Raw genomic sequence first — 26,774 nt, 5'->3', positions numbered from 1 at the left:
CAGTAGTTTTGGATAGCTCTGGGACGAACATGGAAGTTTCATGTTCAAGCTTCAGACAAGTATTGAAATATTCATTCATTTGCAAAACATGCAATTGGAAATTAACTATAATTCAACACTCACGTCCCATCATTCATCTACCCTTGAAACAGCTCTGCTTTTCATGTATGGGCATTTCATTTCCCAATTTCCAATATACAGTACATAGAAAACATACTTGTCTAGGCAATGCACTATCTTTTGTGCCTCAGAAATGTTTGTCTTCTCTGAAAAAGGAACAAACTGCCTATACTACATTCTACATATTTAGAAGAGGTTTCATGTACCTTGCAGGGAGGTAGTACAGTGTCCTGGGCATCCTTGAGACTCATATCAAAAGGGTGTCTGTAAACATTCAATGACTTGCCTACAACTATGGTCAAAAGATTGAAAAGTATGTTTTAAGACACAGCGAAGACATTTTATTGTTTATCTTTCAAGCAAGCAGGTAATTTGTTGTACTTATTGCTATATTTACAAAAATCCAGGTAAACTCAATCCAAGTGAACAATCCTGACAACAGCCAAATAGTGTGGGGATACCAACCCTAGGGCACTATGAGAGAGGTCACTAACAAAAAATAATTTAACAGAAATTTTATATCATCCACATTACTCATTTTTAATTGTACACCTGTTTAGTTTCATATTAGGTGTGTTCTGTATAATTCACTAGTGATGTTTCTGCTTAGATTATTTGCCATGCTTACAAAATATTGCAGTAAAAATTACTTCTGGAAAGACTCCTCATGGCTGATTGTGAGAAAGTGCCCTGAAACCCACAAGTGAAGCATTGTGCACTGAAACTAGTGCAACTCTAATATGCCTCCTTCCCTCCCAAGTAGTGATGAGCGACTAATCTAAAATACAGTTAATTTCCAATTATTAAATTAAACACCGAAACGATTAATAAACTGCACAATTTCGATAGATTATTATACTATAAAACTTCACGTCTTCTTTATGGTCACTGATCATAAAAGTTACTTCCGCATTCCAGCCACTTTGGATTCCAGCGGTTCACGTCAGGCAACCACTGAAGCAGCTCTCACTCTGGGATCTGTAGTCAAAGAGAACATCGAGACACGCCCTCCTGTTAAAGCTCCCACAATGCATACAAAACGGCGTCACAAACAAAAACATACAGGGAGCGTAGTGTAGTATCAGAACTCATCGTTATAAATACTTGTCAGAGAAAGAAGGCGAGCGAGTTGTTTAAATAATGTATGTTTATAAATACAAACAATTTTTACCTTATTAAAAGACATTTCATTCCACAAGAGAAAAGCGTTGTATATTAAACCATATAAATATAGGGTCAGTCCATATCAGATCAATCACCCTCGAAACCGAAGGCTCATGGATGTTGATATAAGTATGTATTTATAAGTGAGCTACCCAGTTAAGTTATTGTTTTGTTTTACTGGGACTTTCACTTGTATGTATCTCTGTTATTGTTGACTCGGTTTCTCATTTTAGTTTAGTCAGAGGCAGGTTAAGAAATTATTATTTTTATTTTAATAAACAAATGTTTAAAAATTACTATTTCTTATATTATGAAAAGGAAATTGACCAATTCCTGCACGAGCCAACTACTTCTCACCATAGCAATCTACTGACTTGGTGGCAAGAAAAGAGAGCCAGACTCCCTAAGCTGGTAAAAGCAGCATAGTCAGCTGTTCCCAGTGAAAGAGTGTTGTCCTTCCTCAGGAGGAAACAGTGACAACTTGAAGAGAGATTCTTGCACCGGAAACTGTGCAAGAGCTACTATTCCTCCATGAGAACTTGCTTTGTTAAGAAATTAAACATGACAAAGTCTGCTGACCTGTGGTCGTTTTTTTGTATTGTTTTGTTTTTTCCACATCAGCAGGTCATCATTGGTTAAATTATATTTATATTGACCTGCAAGTTTGTCAGATTGTGTGTGCTTTTCTTCTTTATTTAAAAATGGTTTCTGATCTTGTTTATATATTGGTTATGCTGCTTTAGAGGTGTAATTAATTTAATGCATACTGTATGTTTTGTAGGTTTGAAAGTGCTGTTGAAAAAAGTTTTTGAAGTTTTATTGTAGTTTTTAATTAGAAATAAAGAAATATTTAATCAGGAACCTTTTTGTGACTTTTTTTCCCCTAAGAATGATGTTATTAGAATAAATCGAAGATCGCAATTGGGATTATTTTCAAATATCGAATCGATATCGAATCGACTTGTAAAAGTGATAATCGCTCATCACTACTATTCTTTTGCTGGATAAGTTAGCATAGCAAATATACATCATTATTATTATTATTTGTTTATTTAGCAGACGCCTTTACCCAAGGTGACTTACAGAGACTAGGGTGTGTGAACTATGCATCAGCTGCAGAGTCACTTACAATTACATCTCACCCGAAAGACGGAGCACAAGGAGGTTAAGTGACTTGCTCAGGGTCATACGATGAGTCAGTGGCTGAGGTGGGATTTGAACCGAGGACCTCCTGGTTACAATCCCTTTTCTTTAACCACTGGACCACACAGTCTCCTAAAACACATCATGCACTAAAACACACTGGACACAGTTGGCTAAAGTACTTAAAGTAACAACTCAAATAATAATCTAAGCAGAAACATCTACAGATTACAATATAGAACACCTATAATATAAAAGTATGTAGCGGATATAAATCATTCATTCAATTAATATGTAAAACCTGACACTAAAACACCTACTATTCAAATTGGTATAGGTGTAAAAGAAGGTATCTTCTCTTCTTAGATTATATATAGCTAATTATTGGCCACAGAAAGAAACAACACAGTTAATCATAATACCTATTTATTTAGAAAATGCTTTTTTTTGTTGTTATCAACCAGCAGCCTAGATTCGAGCCTGCGAGGACATTGCTCCCTGTGCTGCAGCCAGATGTTGACTTTTAAAACTAATCTATTGCACCGTTTTTGTTCAGTTTCAGTATCATATATTCTACAAAGTTTAACAAACTAAACGCAGAAATCTCTGTCCCGCGTATCTTTATCATAAGATGGACAAATAATGATAATAAACACTGGATTACAATGTGGAATAGTATTTCCTACCGTTTTGGTTTCATTGTGGTAAAAATAAGGAAATTAAAAGGATAGTGTTTGTTGTTTGTTTGCTGATGCGACTGAACCACACAAATCACCTAACACAGACACCTATAGTAGACCTACATTTTAAGGGGCATTCCAGCAATTGAGAAGGGCACCCACAGCAATTGCCGCATGACCAGCGTTAATTTCGAGCCCTGTAGGTAGGTATATACCAGTAGATGTATACCATATTCCTTCAAAATTAAGACACATCCAAAATTATTCCCAAAAATAAATTATTAAATGGATATGCATTTACAAAGATACAACCCCAGTTACGCATATGGAGCCAGTTTGCAGCTGTCTGCTATCACACAGAGTATTACAGTTATGTGCTGCTTCCCAGTTCTAGTCATGATTACTCACACCTGTTTTTCTTCAAATTTGTGAACTGTGGTATTGCTGGCATGTCGAAAAATACGGGGGGTCTGATTAGCATTTCCAATATGTCCAAGATAGTACTGTTTGTTAAACACTGAAATTGTAAAAGCTTCTCTTCAAATTCTTCAGGAAGCTAAAGACGCTTCTTTGAAAATGGCTGCCTGTATGTCATGGATGATTCGCAGCACAAACAAACAAAAGGCAGGCAGTCTTCCCAGCAACAGCGTGTGGAAGCAACGTCGTGGAAGAAGTACGAGTGGACAAGTACAACGCAGTTAGATGCAGAAAGGAGGAATTACATCTTTAAATTAAATCTGGAGTTGCTTTAATCAGAAAACATTGCAGCTTAAAGCCTTACAGCTGTGTGTATTTTTCTGATAAGCTGAAACTCGGAGCAGCTGATTCAAATTCCGTGGCGTTCTGAGACACGGGAGAGGGGCGGAGCCCGCAGCACAAACAAACAAAAGGCAGGCAGTCTACCCAGCGACAGCGTGTGGAAGCGACATCGGGGGAGAAGTAAGAGTGGACAAGTACAATGCAGTTAGAAGCAGTTGAAAGCAGGTTGACAGCTGCAGAAGCTAAACTAAACTTCCAAAAAAAAATAAATAAATAAATAAATAAATGGTCTTCAAGCCAGTAATCTGTGACAACTGCATGATGTGGGAAATCTGAGAAAACCCAACAGAGCTCAATCAAGTTTGTGTAAAGTGCCGCACGATCCAGGACTTGCTTCAGCGATTAAGCCTGCTAGAAAAGGAGCTGGAGGAAATGAGACAGCAACAGGAGCTTGAGGAGCTGACACACCCACAATTCATGGAAGTCTGCAGCCCTAGCAGACTGAAAGCCACCAGGGAGATGGAAGAGAGTCAAAACAGCTGGGTTCAGATAGGCAGAAGCAGGGAAAAAAAGAAACTTCGTCAAACACAACCACCAGAAATCCAGACATCCAACAAATTTGAGCCACTTCAACATTTAGATGACCAAAACCAACATCAACAGAATGAAAGAAACAACATCCAGGACCCTATAAACAGTGCTGGCCAGGCAGCAAAAAGAAGGAAGGTCATGATTGTTAGGGACTCCATATTGAGAAACACAGCAAGTTCAGTTTGCAGTTTGGACCCCCTTACTACAACAGTGTGCTGCCTTCCAGGAGCCTCAGTCAAGCACATCACTGAGAATGTGGACAGGCTCCTGAACGAACAGGAGACGACCCATTAGTAGTCGTCTACATCGGTACAAACAACATTGGAAGAGACAGACCAAGATCCCTGCAAAACAAATTCAGAGAGCTAGGAAGGAAATTAAAAGACAAGACCAAAACTGTGGTATTTTCTGGGATACTGCCGGCACCTTGCAAAGGACCATATGGACAGCTGGAAATACAAAATCAAAATGCATGGCTGAAATCGTGGTGCACACAGGAAGGCTTCACCTTTCTTGAATATTGGAGCACATTCTACAACAAGGACTATCTATATAGGTGGGACGGACTGCACTTAAACAGAAAGGGAACCAATCTACTCTGAGAAAGGATCCTTGAGGAGGTCCAGAAGCATTTAAACTAGAAAGGAAGGGGGGAGAAAACAAAAAAAGAGAAGGGAGACCACGTCAAAACAAGGGAAACAACTCAGGTAAGACAACTATTAAATGTATTTATCTTAATGCTAGAAGTCTCAGAAACAAAATGTTAGAACTTGAAGCTACTGCACTAACAAGTAACTACGATGTGATAGGTGTTAGAGAAACTTGGTTGTCTGAGAGTGATGGAGACGAATATAATATTAGTGGGTACAAACTATATAGGAAAGACAGGCAGGACAGAAGAGGCGGAGAGGTAGCGCTATACATAAGAAATAGTCTTGAAGCCCAGGTGTTAAATCAGGACAATGCAGAATCAATATGGGTCAGAATAATGGACACAAATTCAAAGGGCATAATAATAGGAGCATGCTATAGACCGCCAAATTCAGACGCTGAGCAAAATAATCTGTTATACAATGACATTCGAAATGCGTGTAGAAAAGGAGAAGCCATACTAATGGGGGATTTCGATGGGGGGCACGACGGACGAAATTGAAATGGTGGAAATGACAAATGACTGCTTCCTAACGCAATTTGTCAAGGCACCGACTAGAGAGGAGGCATGCCTTGATTTAGTCTTTTCAAATAATGAAGACAGAATAAATAAAACAGAGGTCAGAGAGCCATTGGCAAACTCAGACCACAACATGGTCTCATTTGAAATATTTTTTAAAACCCCAAAAGTAATGACTAAAGCTAAGGTTTACAATTTTAGAAAAGCAAACTATGAAGGTATAAAACAGAGACTAACAGAAGTAGATTGGAGTAAAATAGAGAAAACATCCACAGAAAAAGGGTGGCTGTTTTTTAAAATGTATTACTAGAGGCGCAAAACAATTACAGCCCAAAAGTAGACAAATCTAAATCTAAAACAAAATGGCCAAAATGGTTTAATAGATCAATTAAAAAAAATATTCAGCGAAAAAAGGCACTTTACAGAGTGTTTAAAAGGGACCAAAAACAAAGTACACAGAAAGAGTACTTGGAACTGCAAACACAAGTCAAAAAGGAAGTTAGAAAGGCCAAGAGAGAGATAGAAATCAATATTGCTAAGGGGGCTAAAACCAATTCCAAAATATTTTTCCAATATTATAACAGCAAGAGAACATTCAAAGAGGAGGTAAATGTCTAAGACACAAATGGCAAAATCATAGATGAAGAAAAAAAAAATCAAATATATTAAATGATTACTTTTCTCAAAGAAATGAAAGAAGTTATTTACAAACCGCTAACCAATATCATGCAACAGTCTCTTGACACAGGGGTTGTACCGACAGACTGGAAAATAGCAAACGTAAAACCGATCCACAAAAAGGGAGACAAAACTGAACCAGGTAACTACAGACCAATAAGCCTGACTTCTATTAAATGTAAACTTATGGAAACTATAATAAGATCCAAAATGGAAAATTACCTATATGGTAACAATATCCTGGGAGACAGTAAGCATGGTTTTAGGACAGGGAGATCGTGTCTAACTAACCTACTTGACTTTGAGGATGCAACATTGAAAATGGATAACTGCAAAGCATACGACATGGTTTATTTAGATTTCCAGAAAGCTTTTGACAAAGTCCCGCATAAAAGATTAATTCTCAAACTGAACGCAGTAGGGATTCAAGGAAATGCATGCACATGGATTAGGGAGTGGTTAACATGTAGAAAACAGAAAGTACTGATTAGAGGAGAAACCTCAAAATAGAGTGAGGTAACCAGTGGCGTACCACAGGGATCAGTATTAGGTCCTCTGCTATTCCTAATCTACATTAATGATTTAGATTCTGGTATAGTAAGCAAACTCGTTAAATTTGCAGACGACACAAAAATAGGAGGAGTGGCAAACACTGTTGCAGCAGCAAAGGTCATTCAAAATGATCTAGACAGCATTCAGAATTGGGCAGACACATGGCAAATGAAATTTAATAGAGAAAAGTGTAAAGTATTGCATGCAGGCAATGCAAAAATGTGCATTATAAATATCATATGGGAGATACTGAAATTGAAGAAGGGAACTATGAAAAAGACCTAGGAGTTTATGTTGACTCAGAAATGTCTTCATCTAGACAATGTGGGGAAGCTATAAAAAAGGCCAACAAACATGCTCGGATATATTGTGAGAAGTGTTGAATTTAAATCAAGGGAAGTAATGTTAAAACTTTACAATGCATTAGTAAGACCTCACCTAGAATATTGTGTTCAGTTCTGGTCACTTCGTTACAAAAAGGATATTGCTGCTCTAGAAAGAGCAGCAAAGAAGAGCAACCAGAATTATCCCGGGTTTAAAAGGCATATCGTATGCAGACAGGCTAAAAGAATTGAATCTATTCAGTCTTGAACAAAGAAGACTACGCGGCGATCTGATTCAAACATTCAAAATCCTAAAAGGTGTAGACAGTGTCGACCCAGGGGACTTCTTTGACCTGAAAAAAGAAACAAGGACCAGGGGTCACAAATGGAGATTAGATAAAGGGGCATTCAGAACAGAAAATAGGAGGAACTTTTTAACCAGAGAATTGTGAGGGTCTGGAACCAACTCCCCAGTAATGTTGTTGAAGCTGACACCTTGGGATCCTTCAAGAAGCTGCTTGATGAGATTCTGGGATCAATAAGCTACTAACAACCAAACGAGCAAGATGGGCTGAATGGCCTCCTCTCGTTTGTAAATGTTCTTATGTTCTTATGTTCTTATGAGATTGGGCAGTAACATTTTGGTTCGTCTTTTCTCAGCAGCAAGTCATATTGCTGCTTGTGCACCCAGGTAGTCACGTCTTTTGTTGCCGATTTTAATACACGGGTCAATATACTGTACTCGAATTTAAGACATAGTCTTCTTCAGAGAAGCATGTAAGTGTACTTTTTACTGTTTTCATTTCTTTACTGTTTTCTTTTAAATATACAGTTTAAATGTTGATCAATGTGAAGTTGTCTTGAAAGAACTACTGTATACTGTATAAAGATGTTAAATTCAATTTGAGCGTATCTTCATCATTCTGATACAGCAAATTGTCAAACCCTGTTATAGTGAACACCCTGATATAACGAACATTTCTCCAGGTCCCAGGCTGGTTCGTTACAATGAAGTTAGACTGTATCGATAGATATTTTTATTTTATTACTTTTTGAAAGATTTTATTTAACAATTAAATAGAATACACAAAAATAGTATTTACAAATCAGATATCATGAAATCATAGTTCAAATTCACTCAAAATGAAAAATAAATTACATAAAATATTATCAACACTGCAGTACATAAAGGTCACATTACAGGTACTCCTCCAGTTCACCATCCTTAACAGCACACGATACACTGTTTACACACCAGGTTTGTTCGAACATTTCTACATTATGCATTGCTTTATAGAAATTAAACTCCATTCTAACCCATGTTAAAACAAGCATTCCAAAAATGAAGAAAGGATCAGAATTTAAAATGTCATTCATTTAGTTTTTTCTGCTCTTTAAAATTGCTAGTTTGGTTTGTCCAATAATAAAATTCACCAACTGGACTGCGTACTTTCTCTTTTTGCAATACTTAAAATAAAAAATAAAAAACACCTCAGAGAAGACAAAACCCAATCCAACAAGCAATTTCTTCAGGGTAGCAAACAAAGGTTTTAGTCTGGTGCAGAACACAAAACAATGGTAAACAGTCTCCCTTTGTGAGCAAAAGGGACAGGAGTCTGTCACCTCAGGGTTTATGATGCTTATAAAGGTGTTAACGGCAAATTATGGTGTGTAAGATCCTCCATTGCAGATCCCCTAATCTTTCTGGCAGTGGTGGCTTATAGAGGGTTCTCCAAGATGGCACTATCTGTTCCACCGCCCCCAGCCCCTCTCTCCAGTGTGTGTCTTGTAGTGCCCTGAGCTGCTGCTGGTAACGGCCCTTTACACACACCCTATACAGCTGTTTCCCCTCTACTGTGCACAGAGGGAGGTCCCTCAGACCCTCTACAATCAGTAAATGACCCTGCCCATCAAAATCCTGACTGACTAATAGGGACACTAACAGTGATGGAAAAGAGGAATCTGTGTGCAGGGCTCTCTGTTCCCTGAACAGTTGTCTCAGGAGCTCCAGCCCCTCACTGGGCAGAGCAGCACACACTTGGGAAAGGAAAACCTCAGCAGTGCAAACAGACCGCATCCCCAGAGCAAACGCTAACAACTGAGGAGTCACCCAACTGTACGTGTTGAAATCTAAAGGGCTCTAAGCTTTACAACACCTGCCTTAACTAAAAAATGTGTAAAGGTAGAAGGCTGGACAATATCACATGTTAGAGAGTATTATACACTAACGGCTCCTCTAAAAGCCAATCAAGGCTGATGTTTTCAGTGTCTCTCTGCTCAATATGCACCCACTGCCACGCCATCAGCAGGCTCTTGTAGTAGTCTGGCAGTCGGGCCATCTCCAGTTTGCCCATTTCCAGTAAAAAAAGACCCCTGTCTAGACCCAACCTTCCTACCTGCTGTAGGAAGGCATAGACAAGCTGCCTCCATGGGAGGGGCTCCACGCAGCACAGCAACCTCTGCAAGGCCTGCAACCTAAAAGCCTCCATCCTGCTAGAAAGGTCTACGAGTCCCTGCCCCCCCTCGGCCACTGACAGGTTCCGCACACTCGGTCTGATCCAGTGCATTCCATCCCAGAAAAAAATCCACAAACCTGTTTCACTAAATGACTGTGGGGGCTACAGGCGGATGAATATGTGCCACAAGCTAGAGGCCACCAAGTTATTCATAGTAAGTACTCTACCTCTACAGGAGATCTGCGGGAGCAGCTACTTCCACCGCTGCAACCTGCCTTTCGCTTTCTCCACCACCCCCTCCCAATTCCTCTAAACTGGGCTGTCATCCCCCGAGATGAACACCCGGATAAAAGGAGCCCACCCCTGCTCCACTGCAATCCAGCAGGTAAAGCTGGAGGACGTCAATCCCACCAGTCACCCAGGAGCACGCACTACTCTTAGCCCAGTTTGCTTTAGAAGATGACAGCTGCTCAAATAGTCAGACAGGTGCCTACACTGTCAATATATGTTTGGTTAGCAATAAATACAGCAATAACATCTGCATAGGCTGTGATCTTCACTGGTTTGCTAGGACACTGAGGAACACAGTCCAGTCAATACCCTCCTCAGCTCATTGATAAGAGGCTCTATGGCTGTAGCGTACAGCATACCAGACATGGAACACCCCTGCCTAATACCTCTCTGAACGGGGAAAGGAGCGCTTATGCCATCATTAATTTTCAATAGACCAGAAACATCACCATAGAGCAGCTGAACCTTCTCTAAGAATACAGTCCCAAACCCAGAAGCTTTTAGTGCCCTCCACAGGTAGAGGGAATCTACCCGGTCGAAGGGCTTTTCCTGATCTAACAACACTACACCTGCATTGAAACCAAAAAGCTTGGAGGCTGATAGTATGTCTCGAATTAAATAGATATTATCAAAAATGGATCCGTCTGGAATGCAGTATGTTAGGTCTCCTTGCACCACCCGCACTATCACAGTCCTGAGGCAGTTTGCGAGGGCTCTTGAAAGGATTTTATAGTCGGCGCAGAGCAATGACACACGTCTCCAGTTTTAATATTACACAAATCTCCCTTTTTAGGGAGGAGAGTGATAATAGCTCTTCTACAGCTCTGACACAGAACTTTCTCATGCACACTCTCCCTGAACACCCTTAACAAGTCCTCCCAACAGATTTCAAAACATTTTTATAAAAACTCCACTTGGAGGCCATCAATTCCAGGTATATTTCTGTTTTTCAGTCCCTGGAGGGCATCAGAGAGTTCAGACAGTGTCAGGGGGGTTTCCAGCACCCTGGCTTCCTCTTCAGGCAGCTGAGGGAGACCCTGCAGGAAATGCTGTGATTCCCTGCTCCTCCACCGCCTCTGCTGTAAACAGGACTTTCTAGAACTCCACAGCCATCTTCTGGATCTCTGCATGCTCCCTCACCTCCTGTCCAGCCACTTCCCTCAGGCAATGAATCACTTTACTCTGTGCACTCTTCCTCTCTAGCCCAAAGAAATAGTGAGATGGTGCATCCATCTCCACCAAACTCTGGAACCGCGATCTCACCAGCGCCCCCTGCACCTTTACGTCCAGCAGATCTGCTAACCCCACTTTTTTACATCTTAGGCCCTCAGTGAGTCCAGAGCACTCTGGAGCTGGAGGATGTCCACCTGCAGTTCTCTCATGGTTTTATTTAAGCTTTTTGTGACATTTCTAGTATATTGTTGACAAAAATATAGTCTGCGCCTTCCCTACATCCCACCATTGCCGCAATGATGAGAAGTTTTTTAGACCTCTATTTCTCCCCAAAAAAATTAAAAACTGGTTGTAAATCTCCCTCCCGACCTGTGAGGGCCCTAATAGCGAAAGAGAAAGGCTTTGGACGGGTTGGCCTGACAGTTCATTTCCAGGGTCGGGAAGTCGGTCAGCCTGGAGGAAGGCAAGACTCTGTTGCAGGAACGTATTGACCCGGAAGGTAAACGAGGTAGCAGCTGCAGGCAATAGAGTCAGCTGCAATCATTTACCCAGGGATCATGCATGATCGCATAAAGGGGCAGGAGAACTGCAAATCTTTTCCTTCGCTTTGGTTTGGAAATAGACCCGGAAGGACCCGTGCACTGTGTATTAAGAACCTGGTAAAGATGGTTAAATAACTTTTAAATTAATTTTTTTTACCCCAATACCTCTCCTCAGACAGCTCCGATTTTCTTTATGATCGGCTGCTGCATGAGCCCCATGGTATCTCAGACAACTCATGCCATTTGTGTGTGTGTGTATTGTCACAGAGCTAGTTAAAGTCCTTAGGCCTGGTTGGATGTGGAAAATATACAAAACAGGCACAGGTGTTCAAGCAGGATCTTTATCTAATTTAGTGGTGGAAATACCAACTGGCTGTAATTATGATTCTAAAGTGTGGCAGTCTGGAGACATGGAAGTGAGCCAATATTCTGTCCAGAGCAGTACAATGGCTTGTGGAGTGCCTAGAATGATATACCTGTGTGAACAAATGGAAATTGACAAGTACGGGACTTTTCAAAACTGTTCTGCAGGAGATTCAGATAGATTTGGGCTAAGGATAATATATTCCAGGAAGATGAGGGCCCCTCCGAGACAAAAAGATTTTTACTGTTTCAGATGTAAGAAAAGAAAGGGAAACTCTAAAGGAGATTGCAAAGCCAGTTTTCCTAGATGGGAACATGCCTATGCTAGAATTAGCTCAGGAAAACCGATCCATATTCCTAATGGAAAATAAATAGTGAGGGTAACTTGTCGTAAGTGCACAGATCAGGCAGAATGGGCAGCAGTTGAAATCCCACAATGTATCAAATGTATGGAGCACACACAGGAAGTTTCAATACATTACAGAGGTCAGCCAGAATTGGTTTGGCATGCCAGTGATGCTAAATACTGGATGCCGGAGCCAGTTCTGCTACCTTCCTTGGAGGAAAAGGGATTCTAAGCAAGAATTTCGTCCTGACAATGAACAAGGTAGAGATCTCCGTTGGAGAAGACAGAAGAAGCTGGAGTCCAGCTTAACTCAAAGAAAGGCCTGTGTTTCCTCCAGCTTTTTCTTAGAATTACCACATATTCAACTTTTTGTGAACAGATGAGGTGATGTTGTGTTTAATTACAATATAACAAACTTTCCATTAATTAAAACCATGATGTTTCTTGGACTTACAACATAACAACCTTACTGTTGCGATCTGGTGATGTTCTTCTGAGAGTTGCCACTAAAATAGGACTCAAAATTATGTCAGCTTGCTAAAATTCTTATCCTCGTTAAGGCATTGAAAAACATATTACTCATTTAAACCAAGCTAACGCATTATATGCATTTTTTAACACGATTTCAGTAATGCATTGTAGGTATATCAGCTTTCAAACACATTGTAACCACATAGCATCAGTGGATGCAGTGACGTCAATTAAGATTCTTAACAAACGTAGTCTCTCTGAAACAGTTTCCTCTAGTACTAAACTTTTAGAACAGGATTGCGCTCTTAAAGGACAGGATTAAGATTTAAACTAAAAATATTTTTTTAATTGAGTGTGTGTTCTTAATAAAACAGAGTCTCCGAAGGAGGCTGTTATCCTCTTATAATTATTGTTGTGACTGTTTTTTTTGTTCTTCTTAAAAGGTCTAATCGGGTTGCTTAAACTCATCTCAATCAAGCCCAGAGCACAAATATATAATCCACCAGGAGCTGTAACCCTCCTGTGCCCACCCTTATAAGGCACAAACGTGACAGTATGTTAATTTAGATGTCACAAGTGGCAGGTGTAATATGACCTTACTACAACAGATGAAACAAAGGAAACTTGAGAATGATAGCCCTTTCTTCCCATCCTAATAAAGCAAACACAATTAACACAAGGACAATTGAATTAGTAGTAGTTGTTCAGAGTCTTAATATAATTGGTCAAATCAGTGTTCAGCTTCAAGCAAATCATCATAAAGTACATCACTCTGATCTAACTTAAGGAAATTAAAAGGAACACTGTTCCCTGTAAACAACCAAGAAATCTATGTTCTGACTTTTCCTCTTTTTATCCAGAATGAGACTTTGACTCAAAGAAACATGCAGCACAAATGTTTTTCCAAGACAACCCTGATCCTTTTAATCTTAGTTTCAACACTATAAACAACAGTGAATAAACACGAGGTAAAGCTAGATACTGAAATGCTAGTGTTGCTTTTACAACCACCAGGAACAATGCCTGTATGTGAAGTGTTCTAGGCATGAGGTGTTCTAGCTATGAAGACCCGATAACATGTGCCTTGAGAAACAAGGTTGTTCAGCACAAAGGGGGAATTAAAAGGTCAGCAATAACATAAATATGTACCTGGTTCAAGTAAGCACCTAACCATCCACACGCACACACACACCAAGGGGTTACTTTGATCAACCTATACAGTTCCCTGACGGTATAAGTCCCAGATGTATTTAAGGTATTTTACGGCAATAGGGAATTCACCTGAATTGCATCAACCACTTATTTTTAAGTGCAATTCCTTAATAACCAACGACATGCATTCAATGCAATCCAGGGTGATTCTCCAACACTGTAAAAATGTTCTAAAAATGCAGCTGTGATTTATTCCAGGCATGTCTAATCATGCACTAAGCTATGGCAACATCAAAGTACTTCTAGGACTGCACTGGGAGGTAAGTTGAATATTGTCCCTCAAAGCCCGACTTCCCCACACGATCCTGATTTCTATTCTACATGCATAGAAATGTGGCAGTTTAGTCACAGTGACATATCCTCTTGAACATATTAGGCATCAGGTCACAAAATGATAGAAGTGTCTTTGTAGTTTCAATATTTAAAAGTAGATGAGTTGGAATGGAAAGTAGAAACTATATAGCCAGACATTCTTTCATGGAAGGGCAATGCCAGCTAAAGCAGCATTTCTAACATATTTATATTCGTCAAAGCTTAAGCTCTGAAGGACTTCTAAATCACACATATTTCCCACAAGGAACAATTCTACTAAACTACTTGCAGAGATGGAAACACTCAAAGCTAAGAAATTAAAATAACCTGCTATTTTAGGTTTATACTTCTGTATTTATGAAACTATTGTAAGTTACCTGAAGTCAATATACCCTGGGTGCTTATCCAATCATGCATTGCATTTACTTCAAAATTAATTTAGATCCAGTACTTTCGCCATCAAACAAGGCTTTTTGCATAATTTTAACCGTATTGTACTAGCTTTGATTTCACCTTTTCTTCCCTGTACAAGTCGGGCTACAAAAGTCAGATTCCCATGAAAGCAAAACGTTCAGACTAAACCAATAACAATAAAACCCCATGAAGCAAGTTACGCCCCCAGTAAAAGACAGTGTCAAAGTCGCCTTGAATAAGTAGCCAAAAATGTTTGCCGGTTAATTCACAGTTCACTGTACAAATGTTTGTATTTACAAGATTAGAGTTTAATCACATGTATTAGAATATATCAGTACTAGCGTCTAGTGGGTAGAACCTATTTTAAGATGCCACAGGTTTTAATATTAATATGGAAGCTAGGTGATTTTGGTGATCCTATCCCTCTTAGGTCACAACTTTGGTTGTCACAACATAGGCCCTACTAAATTCTGGTTACGGTGGTCTGCATGTTGAGGATAAGCCTGCTTGAGCGTGTAGCCAGAACTAATAGCCACTCACCTTTCACAAGCAGTACATTCACAAACACCAAAAGAAATAACCACTCATATTATTGCTAGTCATTCACAAAATGCTTTTTTGACATTCATCCACTGACGTTTTTCTTGCTTAGAGAAAACTCTGACAGAAAGTTGCTCCTTTTAACAACTAACAGCTGTTTAAAGTAGCCTTATAATATATCGGCTCTGGGGGTAACAGCTTTGCAAAGTTGTTAGGAGTAGCTAATTGCAGGTTGTTTTGTGCTGGCTACATCAAAAATGGTTTAAGGTAATTGCACATCAAACTCTGTTAACTTTTTAAAGAATATAAAGCCTTTTCTGTAACAAATCCACTGATTGGTAAAGAGAACATAAACAGAAAATTAGTGTCATTTCATTTAAAAACAAGAGAGCTCGAGGGAGATTATCTTACTTAAATATAATGCATTTAATAAGTTGTTTATTGATCGAATTACCAAATTATGAAATGTATGCATCTCCAAAATTAACTTGCGCAATAAGACCAGCAAGTCATTTAAAATTAATAATTCGCACAGTCTCCCTATCTTTTGCTAATGTGACAAACAGAAGGAAGTAGTCCATTGACACAAGAACCAACAGCCTGGGGAAGGGGGCAGCTGTTATTACTCTGTGGTCAAAGAGAACCTATTCAAAAAGGGACACTTTAGGGGGAGGGAGGGTCAAATAAAATAGTTTAAAGAAACAGGCATATCCGACCCTTCAACAAATAAATATGCAGTCACACAATATTTTAGCTCAATCAGGGTTTTAATATGGACCAGTAATAACGCACAGGAAACAAACAGTAAAAGACTGTTTCAGTTGACCAGTTAAGGATTTTTTTGGGGGGCTTTCTGACAGCCTTGAGGCAAAGCTGTGAAAGAATCAGGAACCAACAGGCATATTCAAGTAAATAAAATAAATAAATACATTTTGAATGTCTCTTACCAAACACAGTGCTTTCTCTCACTGTTGCCCATTTCAGCCTCCTCACTGCTCTGACAGAAAATACAGCTTCAGCAAATGCAATTAATTCTGGAAGCGTGCGTCATCATTCTAATGTTTATCTCAAGGTCTGGTGCATAAAGAAAAAGTTTTATTGCATTTTAGAGAGAAAATATGACAATGCTAGATGACACAGAACGATTGAACAGAGCAGCAGCCCTATAATTAAAATGTAGCATGCAGCTGAAACAAAGGTTTAACACAGTGCTACAGAATTCCGGTCATGGGACCAGAATTTGCACCCACTCTAAACTCAGTTTAGTACTGTGTTTCTGCATATCCTGAGTGCAAAGCTGAAGGTCATTTTTCTTGCTGAAGGTATGAGGAGGATATAGATAGGGAAAAAGTGGGTAAATATAGCAAATGCCTGAATGGAAAACCATGCAGTTTTGTGAGGTACACAAGTTGTGCTTGTTCAATGGCAACTGTCTAATTGCTTGTTTATGGGCTGTTCGGGGCAAACAAGTGGAATACATTCCAGAAATGGCAGGTGGAGTGGTTTGCCAAATCGGTCTTGATATTAACTGGGGTCTCTCATCCAGTTTCTATCCACCATGCCAAACTGTAAGAATAGCCTCTGAGGGTTGCCAGCAGGCCATGAATGAATAAAGCATTGTATGGTTAAATGGTTACATAATGTTAAGAAATGTTCTGTTTTTTCTTTTTAGGAACTTCCTAACCTGCCACATCAAACTGCTTCAGAAAGGAAAAAGGTTAGTGTGTTCAGGGTTATTTTAGTTTAACATGTTGGCAATCTTCTCAACGCCATTAAGACATTCAGTGGTACAACTACATCAACTTCCATGATTTGGCCTTCATTAAAACTAGTTTAAGCATATCACACACCTAATTGGAACAAGCGGAAAGCATGTGGCTGAGGACAAAGTGACAGAGAGTGCATACAGAAATCCAAACGTTGTGTTTTATAAACTCATTGAGTCCCTCTAAGTCAATGAAAATGATCAATTCTCCAATGATGGTTTATGCCCACTTACTTGCTAAGGAGAAAACAGTGTTAACTGTACACATTAACTTACAGACTGCAGTATTACATAATGTAAAGCCTATATACTGTAGACAACTGGCAGTCCATGAGCATTCATACATCCTCCTTGTAGAAAAAGTCACTTATAAAATGTTATAGCTAACTTGAAATCTGCAACTGTTTAAGAGCTGAAAACAATTTAAAAAGGCATAATTAAACAAAATATTAGTTTTATTAAGGGTTTAGTAATTGAAAACTCAGTTGGAATGGAAACTAGCAGACACAGGGAACCACTGGTTTATGTGATATTATGAAAGGACAGGCCTAAACGAAAATATCATATAATTGGATTAGGCCTTGAGGCATCTGAAAACTACTTAAAACACAACTCCCAAAAGACTTAAAACAGGAAGAAAATGACAACAACAAAAAACCATGGAGTGAAAAAGAGTGTGACAGATATTACGTGGAGGTACGGAAAATGGAAGCTATCCTCCTGAGCCAAGGCACCTCTTTCAGTCTGTTCCAAATTACAGGGGTTATCATCATCGACCTGACAGGACAAGGTTCTCAGGGAAATAAGTTGCAGAAACAGTATTTACTATTACTGTTTGAAACCTAAATTATAAATAAGGGGTCACTCATATTTACTTCAGAAGTACCAAACCCAGGAAGCTTTGGAACATACTTTTGAAATAGGTTAGATCTAGTAGTATTAGGATCATTGCAATTTAATCTGACAGAGCGATTTCACAATTTACTTATAACTAGTTTTCATGGGAATGCAGGTCCTCTTTCAGATTATTCTGTTGCAGCATGAATAATGATGTTGAACAGGCAGATATATACGAGTCCTTCTACAGTCTGCTCACCACTATTGCCATTTTTACAGTGAAAAACGAAGATTCCTCAACACTCTCAAAAATGAATTTCTCAACACTTAACAGTCTAAAAATAGATATTTCAAGATTTCACAATTAAACAATTATTAAAAGCAGAAGAAATAGCATTGTAACACTCAAAATTCATAATTTTCCCTAGAGTTATTATATTTAACAGCTTCAACTCCAGATGTAAAAATGAAACCCCTTCCTAGGTACCAAATAATAATAATAATAATAATAATAATAATAATAATAATATTTTCAAACCTGTAATTGCTATAAAATGTTAACATATGATGAACACAAATAAATGACCTAAACTGTGTTTTTCACTAACCCTTTATGCTTCTGTGTACTACATACCCATGTTCAATATAGAGATAAAAACATTTTTTTTTTATTTTGTTTGCTAATAACGCTAATAATAATAATAATCAGTAAACAGTAATTATCAAATAAAAATCAAACATCAAAACGTGTGCCAATATCGACTTGCTCTGTGCAATTTATTTTAATGTTCAATACAACAGAACCCGCGATTACCTTTGCAACCACTGCACATTTTTCTTGTGTCCTTTCTTTTGTTTTAATTTTTGTAGCAAACCCTGCACCTTTTTTTGTGGTCTCTGCTTCCCTTGTGTTGGAGAGATAGTCAAAAATGTGTGTACACAGCTACTTTGCGCAGGCATTGTGATGGATCTGGCTGCCGCAGACACCTGCTTCATTGCCTTGTACCCAGTACTGTGTTTTGATAGTATTTCGTCACAGCACTGCCATTTCAAACCAAACACCTTCCCGTTTGCAGCTGGCTTACCTGTAAAGTAGCTGCATGCTCTTTTGTTTGCACAGTCACAAAGGTAAGTGATTAGCTTTTCGGGAATAAACACCAAAAAGCACTCCAAGGGAGAATGCAAACTCTCCAGTTCCATGGCGGGGTGCACATCTGTGTAAACAGGTGCAAAATCAAATGATGGAGGACTGGCATCATGGTAGAGATCAGTAACAAACACCCAGTCCCCTGCTGTTCTTGGCTCCACATCCTCTTCATCATCGCTGAGTGATAAGTCAGCATCACTGTCGCTGGTATCAAAATTCTCCGAACCAACTTCGAAATCTTCATCACTCCCGTTGTCGCTCTCCATGTACGTTGCCATAAATACATTATAATATAAAACACTAATAATAATTATATATAGATAGATAGATAGATAGATAGATAGATAGATAGATAGATAGATAGATAGATAGATAGATAGATAGATAGATTAATAGATACATGTTAATAGATTATATTTATCAATTAACTAAATGCAAAGTGAGTGAACAGAAGAAAAATCTAAATCAAATCCATATTTGGTGTGACCACCCTTTGCCTTCAAAACAGCATCAATTCTTCTAGGTACACTTGCACAAAGTCAGGGATTTTGTAGGCATATAGTCAGGTGTATGATTAAACAATTATACCAAACAGGTGCTAATGATCATCAATTCAATATGTAGGTTGAAACACAATCATTAACTGAAACAGAAACAGCTGTGTAGGAGGAATAAAACTGGGTGAGGAACAGCCAAACTCAGCTAACAAGGTGAGGTTGCTGAAGACAGTTTACTGTCAAAAGTCATACACCATGGCAAGACTGAGCACAGCAACAAGACACAAGGTAGTTATACTGCATCAGCAAGGTCTCTCCCAGGCAGAAATTTCAAGGCAGACAGGGGTTTCCAGATGTGCTGTCCAAGCTCTTCTGAAGAAGCACAAAGAAACGGGCAACGTTGAGGACCGTAGACGCAGTGGTCGGCCAAGGAAACTTACTGCAGCAGATGAAAGACACATCATGCTTACTTCCCTTCGCAATCGGAAGATGTCCAGCAGTGCCATCAGCTCAGAATTGGCAGAAAACAGTGGGACCCTGGTACACCCATCTACTGTCCGGAGAAGTCTGGTCAGAAGTGGCCTTCATGGAAGACTTGCGACCAAAAAGCCATACCTCCGACGTGGAAACAAGGCCAAACGACTCAACTATGCACGAAAACACAGGAACTGGGGTGCAGAAAAATGGCAGCAGGCGCTCTGGACTGATGAGTCAAAATTTGAAATATTTGGCTGTAGCAGAAGGGCTGGAGAGCAGTACACAAATGAGTGTCTGCAGGCAACAGTGAAGCATGGTGGAGGTTCCTTGCAAGTTTGGGGCTGCATTTCTGTAAATGGAGTTGGGGATTTGGTCAGAATTAATGGTCTCCTCAATGCTGAGAAGTACAGGCAGATACTTATCCATCATGCAATACCATCAGGGAGGCATCTGATTGGCCCCAAATGTATTCTGCAGCATGACAATGACCCCAAACATACAGTGAAAGTCATTAAGAACTATCTTCAGCGTAAAGAAGAACAAGGAGTCCTGGAAGTGATGGTATGGCCCCCACAGAGCCCTGATCTCAACATCATCGAGTCTGTCTGGGATTACATGAAGAGAGAGAAGCAACTGAGGCTGCCTAAATCCACAGAAGAACTGTGGTTAGTTCTCCAAGATGTTTGGGCCAACCTACCTGCCGAGTTCCTTCAAAAACTGTGTGCAAGTGTACCTAGAAGAATTGATGCTGTTTTGAAGGCAAAGGGTGGTCACACCAAATATTGATTTGATGTAGATTTTTCTTCTGTTCACTCACTTTGCATTTTGTTAATTGATAAATATAAACTATTAACATGTCTATTTTTGAAAGCATTCTTACTTTACAGCATTTTTTCACACCTGCCTAAAACTTTTGCACAGTACTGTGTATATATATATATATATATATATATATATATACACACACACACACACAGTTGAATGGCTTCCCGCAATATATCTGTCTTCTAAACACCCACAGGTAGACTGGAATCTCTACACGACACGGAATTGGATACAAATGTCACCTGACCCTCCCCTGACCTTCATTGCACATTCCACAGTACTAGCACTGCCTTGGGGAATGAAACCTGAAACGCTAGACTAAGAAACTGATCACAGAATAGAATGGGAAACTTGACATACACACGTATGCCATGGTACCGTAAGTGGGTTTTCATCTGATGTACGTGCGTATGTCATGGTGTTAAATGCTTACCTGAAAAACAGTAAATGCTAAATTGTAGAATACTTTTTGTTTTTTATGTCCACCTTTTCTCTGATAATTCACTGATGGTGAATTATCAGAGAAAATAAAAGCATAAATATATGTAAACATAACAACAGACAAGTGAAATGTCCCCTTCTTGTACTGGACAGAGTGATCTTTAGCAGAAATATTTCTGATCTTTGATGCAGCTGGTTTCGTTTTCATTAAAGACATTTTAAAGAAATCGCGCTGCTCTATGCAGTGTGTTCGAATAATTTATCGGAAGCAAACTAATCCGGCTGCCAGGTTCCTAATGCAGTGTAACAGGTAGTGCACCAATAAGGCAAACATTTGCTGTATTTATTTTTAAGTGGGCAATGGGTACATTTCCATGAAATGTACCCATTGTAACAAGTGTACTATTTTCAAGGAATTGTTTTTTTTCCCCCTCACCTCTTTCCCTTTTACAACAACCTAATGGAAATTATTTTAGTTTTTAATTTCCACAACATCCAACCTTAAAGGCTACATAAGGACATTATTTTATTGCGTTACATGTTCCCATGTGTTGCTACAACTGTTTACCTAAGGTGTGTGTATTGTTTTATTTATTTATTTATTTTTAAAAAAAATTTTGACCACTTTTTTAAACTTAAATTGCATTCCCGGCCTCAAGATGGCTTTACATGTACCCGCATGGACCTCTCAGAACTACATTTCCCACATCATCCCCCTGCTCACATAAGTAACTGAGATGGATTTGCCAGTGAGCAGGAGGATGATAGGAAATGTATTTTGGGGGTTTTGGCAAAATATTTTAAATAATGTCAGTCATGCACAAAATGGCTTCCAGGTGGGCAGTGTGCAAAGACATTGTTGTTGACCAATTATGAATTTTTGTGGTAAAAGAAAACAACAACTCTATAGTGTGATAGATATTTGTATATGTATTAGTGAAACATACACACAATGTATTATAGAAACTAATAATTGATGTGTTTAAGTGGTGTTTATTTTTATAACTGAAAATAACTCACCCCCCTCTCTCCGAAGTAAACAAAAAATAAAAACTGAAAAATTCAAGCCCTAATTATATTAAATCACACCTCTCTTTAACACTAGTCATGCAGAGATTATCTTCCTTAACTTTGGTTATGGACAGTTCCAGATTCTAAGCAGGGGAGTTTGATGCAAAGCTAGAAGATTTATTTCCCATTAAATGGTTGTTGGGCTTATCAAAATGCATATTCAAGACAAATTCTTTGTTTAACTTTTAAAAGTGCAAGTCTGTATATACACCTATGGCCAAAAGTTTTGCATCACACTATAGAATTAACAATTTTTTTCCATATACTTAACAAAAAAGTATGGGACATTTAAATGCAACATAAAATACTGTACTACTATTAAGGCTTCTGGTAGACTTTGGCAATATAATTTTGTAGTTTTTTTGATTACATGATGTTAAATAAAATATAAAAATTGTGTTTATATAGTTGGTTTTTTTGTTGGTTTCAATCCCAAAATTCTAGGTGATGCTAAACATTTGGCCATAGCTGTAGGTTTTAGTACACATTTATGCATACAGTTTTACCGGAACAAAAATCTAAATGCAAGCCCTCATTGGGTTAAACCTGTATTAATGGTCGTTTAAACATTCACCTGCTTTGACCAGCCAATAAAACCTAGTACTGCTAGATTTTTTCCTAAACAAAATGAATGACAGAGAAACGGTGAATAAGCAGCCACAAATGTGCCGTTTTTTGACTGGTTCATTCCAGTTTTATAGTAACTACTGTAGACTATATGAACGAAATGGAAATGATCAACCTCTTGTCTACATTGATAAAGCACTTGAGATTGTCAGCGATTACACCATTGCTCTAGAATGCTTCCACCACTGCTTCTGTCAAACCAAGTCTACCTAGAAAAAGAATTAGGACAAATTAGTTAATAGACCTATACAACAGAAATCAATTTTGAACTGACATGAAATTCAAGCTGGCTTCCTAGTCATTCAATTAACCATCTGAAAAATACTCTGGCACATCTGGACCATGCAAAACACCAAGTCCCCATGTACCCCTACAGTTATTTTAATGAATGAATGCAGTGCTCATGAAATAATCGGCATTAATATGCATGTATTAAAAAAACTAATTTACGAAAATATACTTGAATGAACTCCCATTGTGTAGCAACAAAATAAAAGGGCTGCTTGTTGAAACATTGCTACTTTCACGGCATTACCACATTTAGCCTGCTACAACACAGAAGAGAATAATTTAGGAAGAGACAACAAATCTGTGTTATGTGAAAAAAACCACACTACCACTCGTTAGCAGCAAGATTGAATGAGAGTGATTGAATTTCAGAAGGAGAAGCTATTTATGTAAACATTACTTCAGGTTTTTTTGTTTGTTTGTTTGTTTTAATTTAGAGTGACCAATTATTTGAATTTATTTTCCCCAAATTTGGAATATTCAATTATGTTTTTTCTCCTCACCGCAGCGAGTCCCCACACAGCACAGATGTTCTGAGGGTGTGTGAGCATGTTCCGATCTCACAAACCCAAAGCCAGAATCGCTTTTACGCCATGCAATCCGAAGCAGAGGTGGGCGGGCTACCGATCCCGGAGAAAAGAGACCAGCCCTGCTTTTTATCCACTCTGAATGTGCTTGGTGTCTGGACAGAAGGGTTCGCTGATGAGGAGAAGTAATCCCTGCCAGTTCACCCCCCCCCCCCCCCAATCACACACCCCATTGTGATCTGCAAATATGAATGATTTAGTGAAACTAATAATTAGTTTAGTACCACTTAATGGTAACTGTGTCTCAATGCCTAAACCAACTGTTAAGAATGAAGGTCTCCATAAGGTAATAAAAACTTACATAAGTGCATGCATGCATACATACATACATACATACATACATACATACAGTAGGTGTATTAGTTCTCCATTCACCACCCCACCCCAGAAAAAAATATTGTACAAATTTAAATCTTACACAAATACTTTTGAATTCCCAGTTTGTGATTGTCCAACTTTAAAAGGTGATGGCCCAAACAGCTGCATAGATTAACTGCAAATGCATCTAATGATCTATAAGACATCACCAATATCTTTATCACAGACACTGGCTTCAAGCTTAGGATTGAACAGTACTTATCTACCTATACACATAAATACAATAGTACATATACATTTCAAGTACCTATTTCCTAAGGCACTGTACATAGACTACTGGAGAAAGCTAGCTAGTTTAAATGAACACCCTAAAAGCTTTTCTTAACATGCTAAACAAGTTGTAAAACTGCATTAATGTTACTCGTAGACAAATTGTTCATATGTAACTGTATATAATGAGTGAGATAATGACACTATACTAAATAGGTTTATTTACATTTTATGTGGATGGGTTTACACAGTGAAGCGTTTTGCATAAGATTCCTATGGTTGCATTTGAATTGGAGATCATCCATTAACAGCAAAAATACAAATTGGCGAGAATAATAATAACATACGACAACGTTTTATTTAGACTCAGTATTATTTAGAATTAATTAAAAACTGCTTATCAAGCCAACTGGTTTTTTTTTTCTTTTTAAGAATGACACAAATTACGATGTTGAATTTTGTATCCATTTATATGCATTCTTATTCAACATAAATGATTGTACACAACAAACGCATACTTGTTCATTCTAGGATGACAGGAAAATACTTGTTCAACTCCAAACACTGGAATGTATTTGAGCTCTTGATTTTCCATATAACTTGTACATGTCGACAACACTTACATTATAATTGTCATTATTGGATCTAATTTTGATACCGTTTCCGACAGACTTTATGGACATTACGCTAATGCACAAAGTACCAATTCATCTCTCTCCCAATGCGTACTGTATACCGCACGGACTGTGATTTGTAACATAGCAGATAACGTAGATAGATGAGGAAGTAGCACTTGCACAGGTCTAGTGCATTGCAATCCATCTACAGAACTGTATAAACATCGAGGACGCAACATCCCGCAATATTAACAACAATATCAGTCCCACTATTAACCGGTATAATAGTGGTACTGACAGGCTCAAAACGTGTAAATACTACCCGCACTTCCTACTTTTGCCAATACAGCTACACCCTTTTCACTGCAAACTGTGTTATTAAGATTTTTGTTAACAGATTGGTGGGGGGGAAGGAGCTATGGACTCCATAGTTTTACAATCAACAGTGGTTGTAAAACGTGTGAAAAATACAGTAAGTACATCCAGTGACACAAAAATAACACCAGTACTTACGTTTCACCGCCCTCTCCGTTGTTGACAACTTCTCATCATTCGGCTTATTTTCGGACATTTCCAGCGTAATATTTTAATCAAATTTAAACTTCAGCTGTAAATGTTCCTGTATAGTCCTTTCTTACTATATGATATCTTCCCCAGGTGTGAAATCCCCTCGTCCTTCTTTTGATTCGTTCTGTTGTATTAGCCAGAAACACTTGCAACAATGTTACAAATTTCTACACAGTAACCTCTCCCAATAGATTCACAGCTGCACTGTATCTATCACTCCGTGTACAACTCGACGTTCAGCCTAACATGCAGTTTGACTGTCCCGCCTTCTCTCACCCTGTATTGGCTGCGTGCGTCTTCTGTTTCTCATCCTGTTAGCCCTTCCTTGATAGTGTACGGGCGAACAATCTGCCCATCACAGTATCATATGACCTGGTATACATTTAAGGTTAGATTACGCGGTGGGCTGGTTAAATAGTGTGTGTTATATTGCACAAGACTGTGCATTGCTGCAGAATGTAACCAGCATCGCTACTAGCGTCTCTCAGGGTGGCAGTGGTAATTAATAAACGCCCATATAGGCTCTGTATTTCGGTTATGCTTGAGGGGAGGCAAGTCAGGCAGAAACTGATTGTACGCTCGGTGCACTGGTTGCCAGTTAGAAAAGGGAAAAATGCTGCGGTATCATGGTTTCTACCAAGTTCCTTATACATATCTGTTATCATTATTTTTAATGATGCAGGTTGAAATTTCAAATCGAGAAACAAACGTCATTGCACGTGTTTTGGTGTTACTACACGGCTTTAATTACGACATACGTTCTGTAAACTGTATAATATCGCACCACTTTGGTCAGGCATAGCGGCGTGAGAATGGAGATTGTTGTGCAAACTTTTGTTTAAAAAAAGAAATAGGGAAAGAAAATTTTCCACTAAACATAGATCATATTTCAACAGCGAGCAAACGACATTTTCATCAAAATAACACGATTTGTATCTGTGAACAATTGTTTAGGTTATTTTTTATTTTTTTTTGTAAATCAATCGTAGCATGCAATGGGCTGTATTTAATTTTGTATATAAAAAGTCACGCTTACAGTACAGTATTGACAATATTATAGATTGCACACATTTTGCACAAAATATTGCTCCTTGCCACATTTCCAAATCAAAGGGATGTTGTTCCAATGGGTATAATTT

At 38.6% G+C, this 26,774-nt stretch overlaps 1 protein-coding gene across 1 annotated transcript in view; it reads right to left on the bottom strand.

Moving 5' to 3' along the window:
• Positions 1–25,981, bottom strand: part of LOC117421318 (protein phosphatase 3 catalytic subunit alpha) — a 167,486-nt gene extending 141,505 nt beyond the window's left edge. The window contains exon 1 of the mRNA XM_034035553.3: positions 25,582–25,981. Within this exon, the coding sequence (XP_033891444.3) occupies positions 25,582–25,639 (58 nt within the window). The 5' untranslated portion in view covers positions 25,640–25,981. The remainder of the gene's footprint in view (positions 1–25,581) is intronic.
• Between the last annotated feature and the right edge of the window lie 793 nt (positions 25,982–26,774).

Source organism: Acipenser ruthenus, chromosome 1, assembly GCF_902713425.1.
Source record: "Acipenser ruthenus chromosome 1, fAciRut3.2 maternal haplotype, whole genome shotgun sequence".
NCBI lineage: Eukaryota > Metazoa > Chordata > Actinopteri > Acipenseriformes > Acipenseridae > Acipenser > Acipenser ruthenus.
This window is presented reverse-complemented; position numbering and strand designations above follow the sequence as displayed.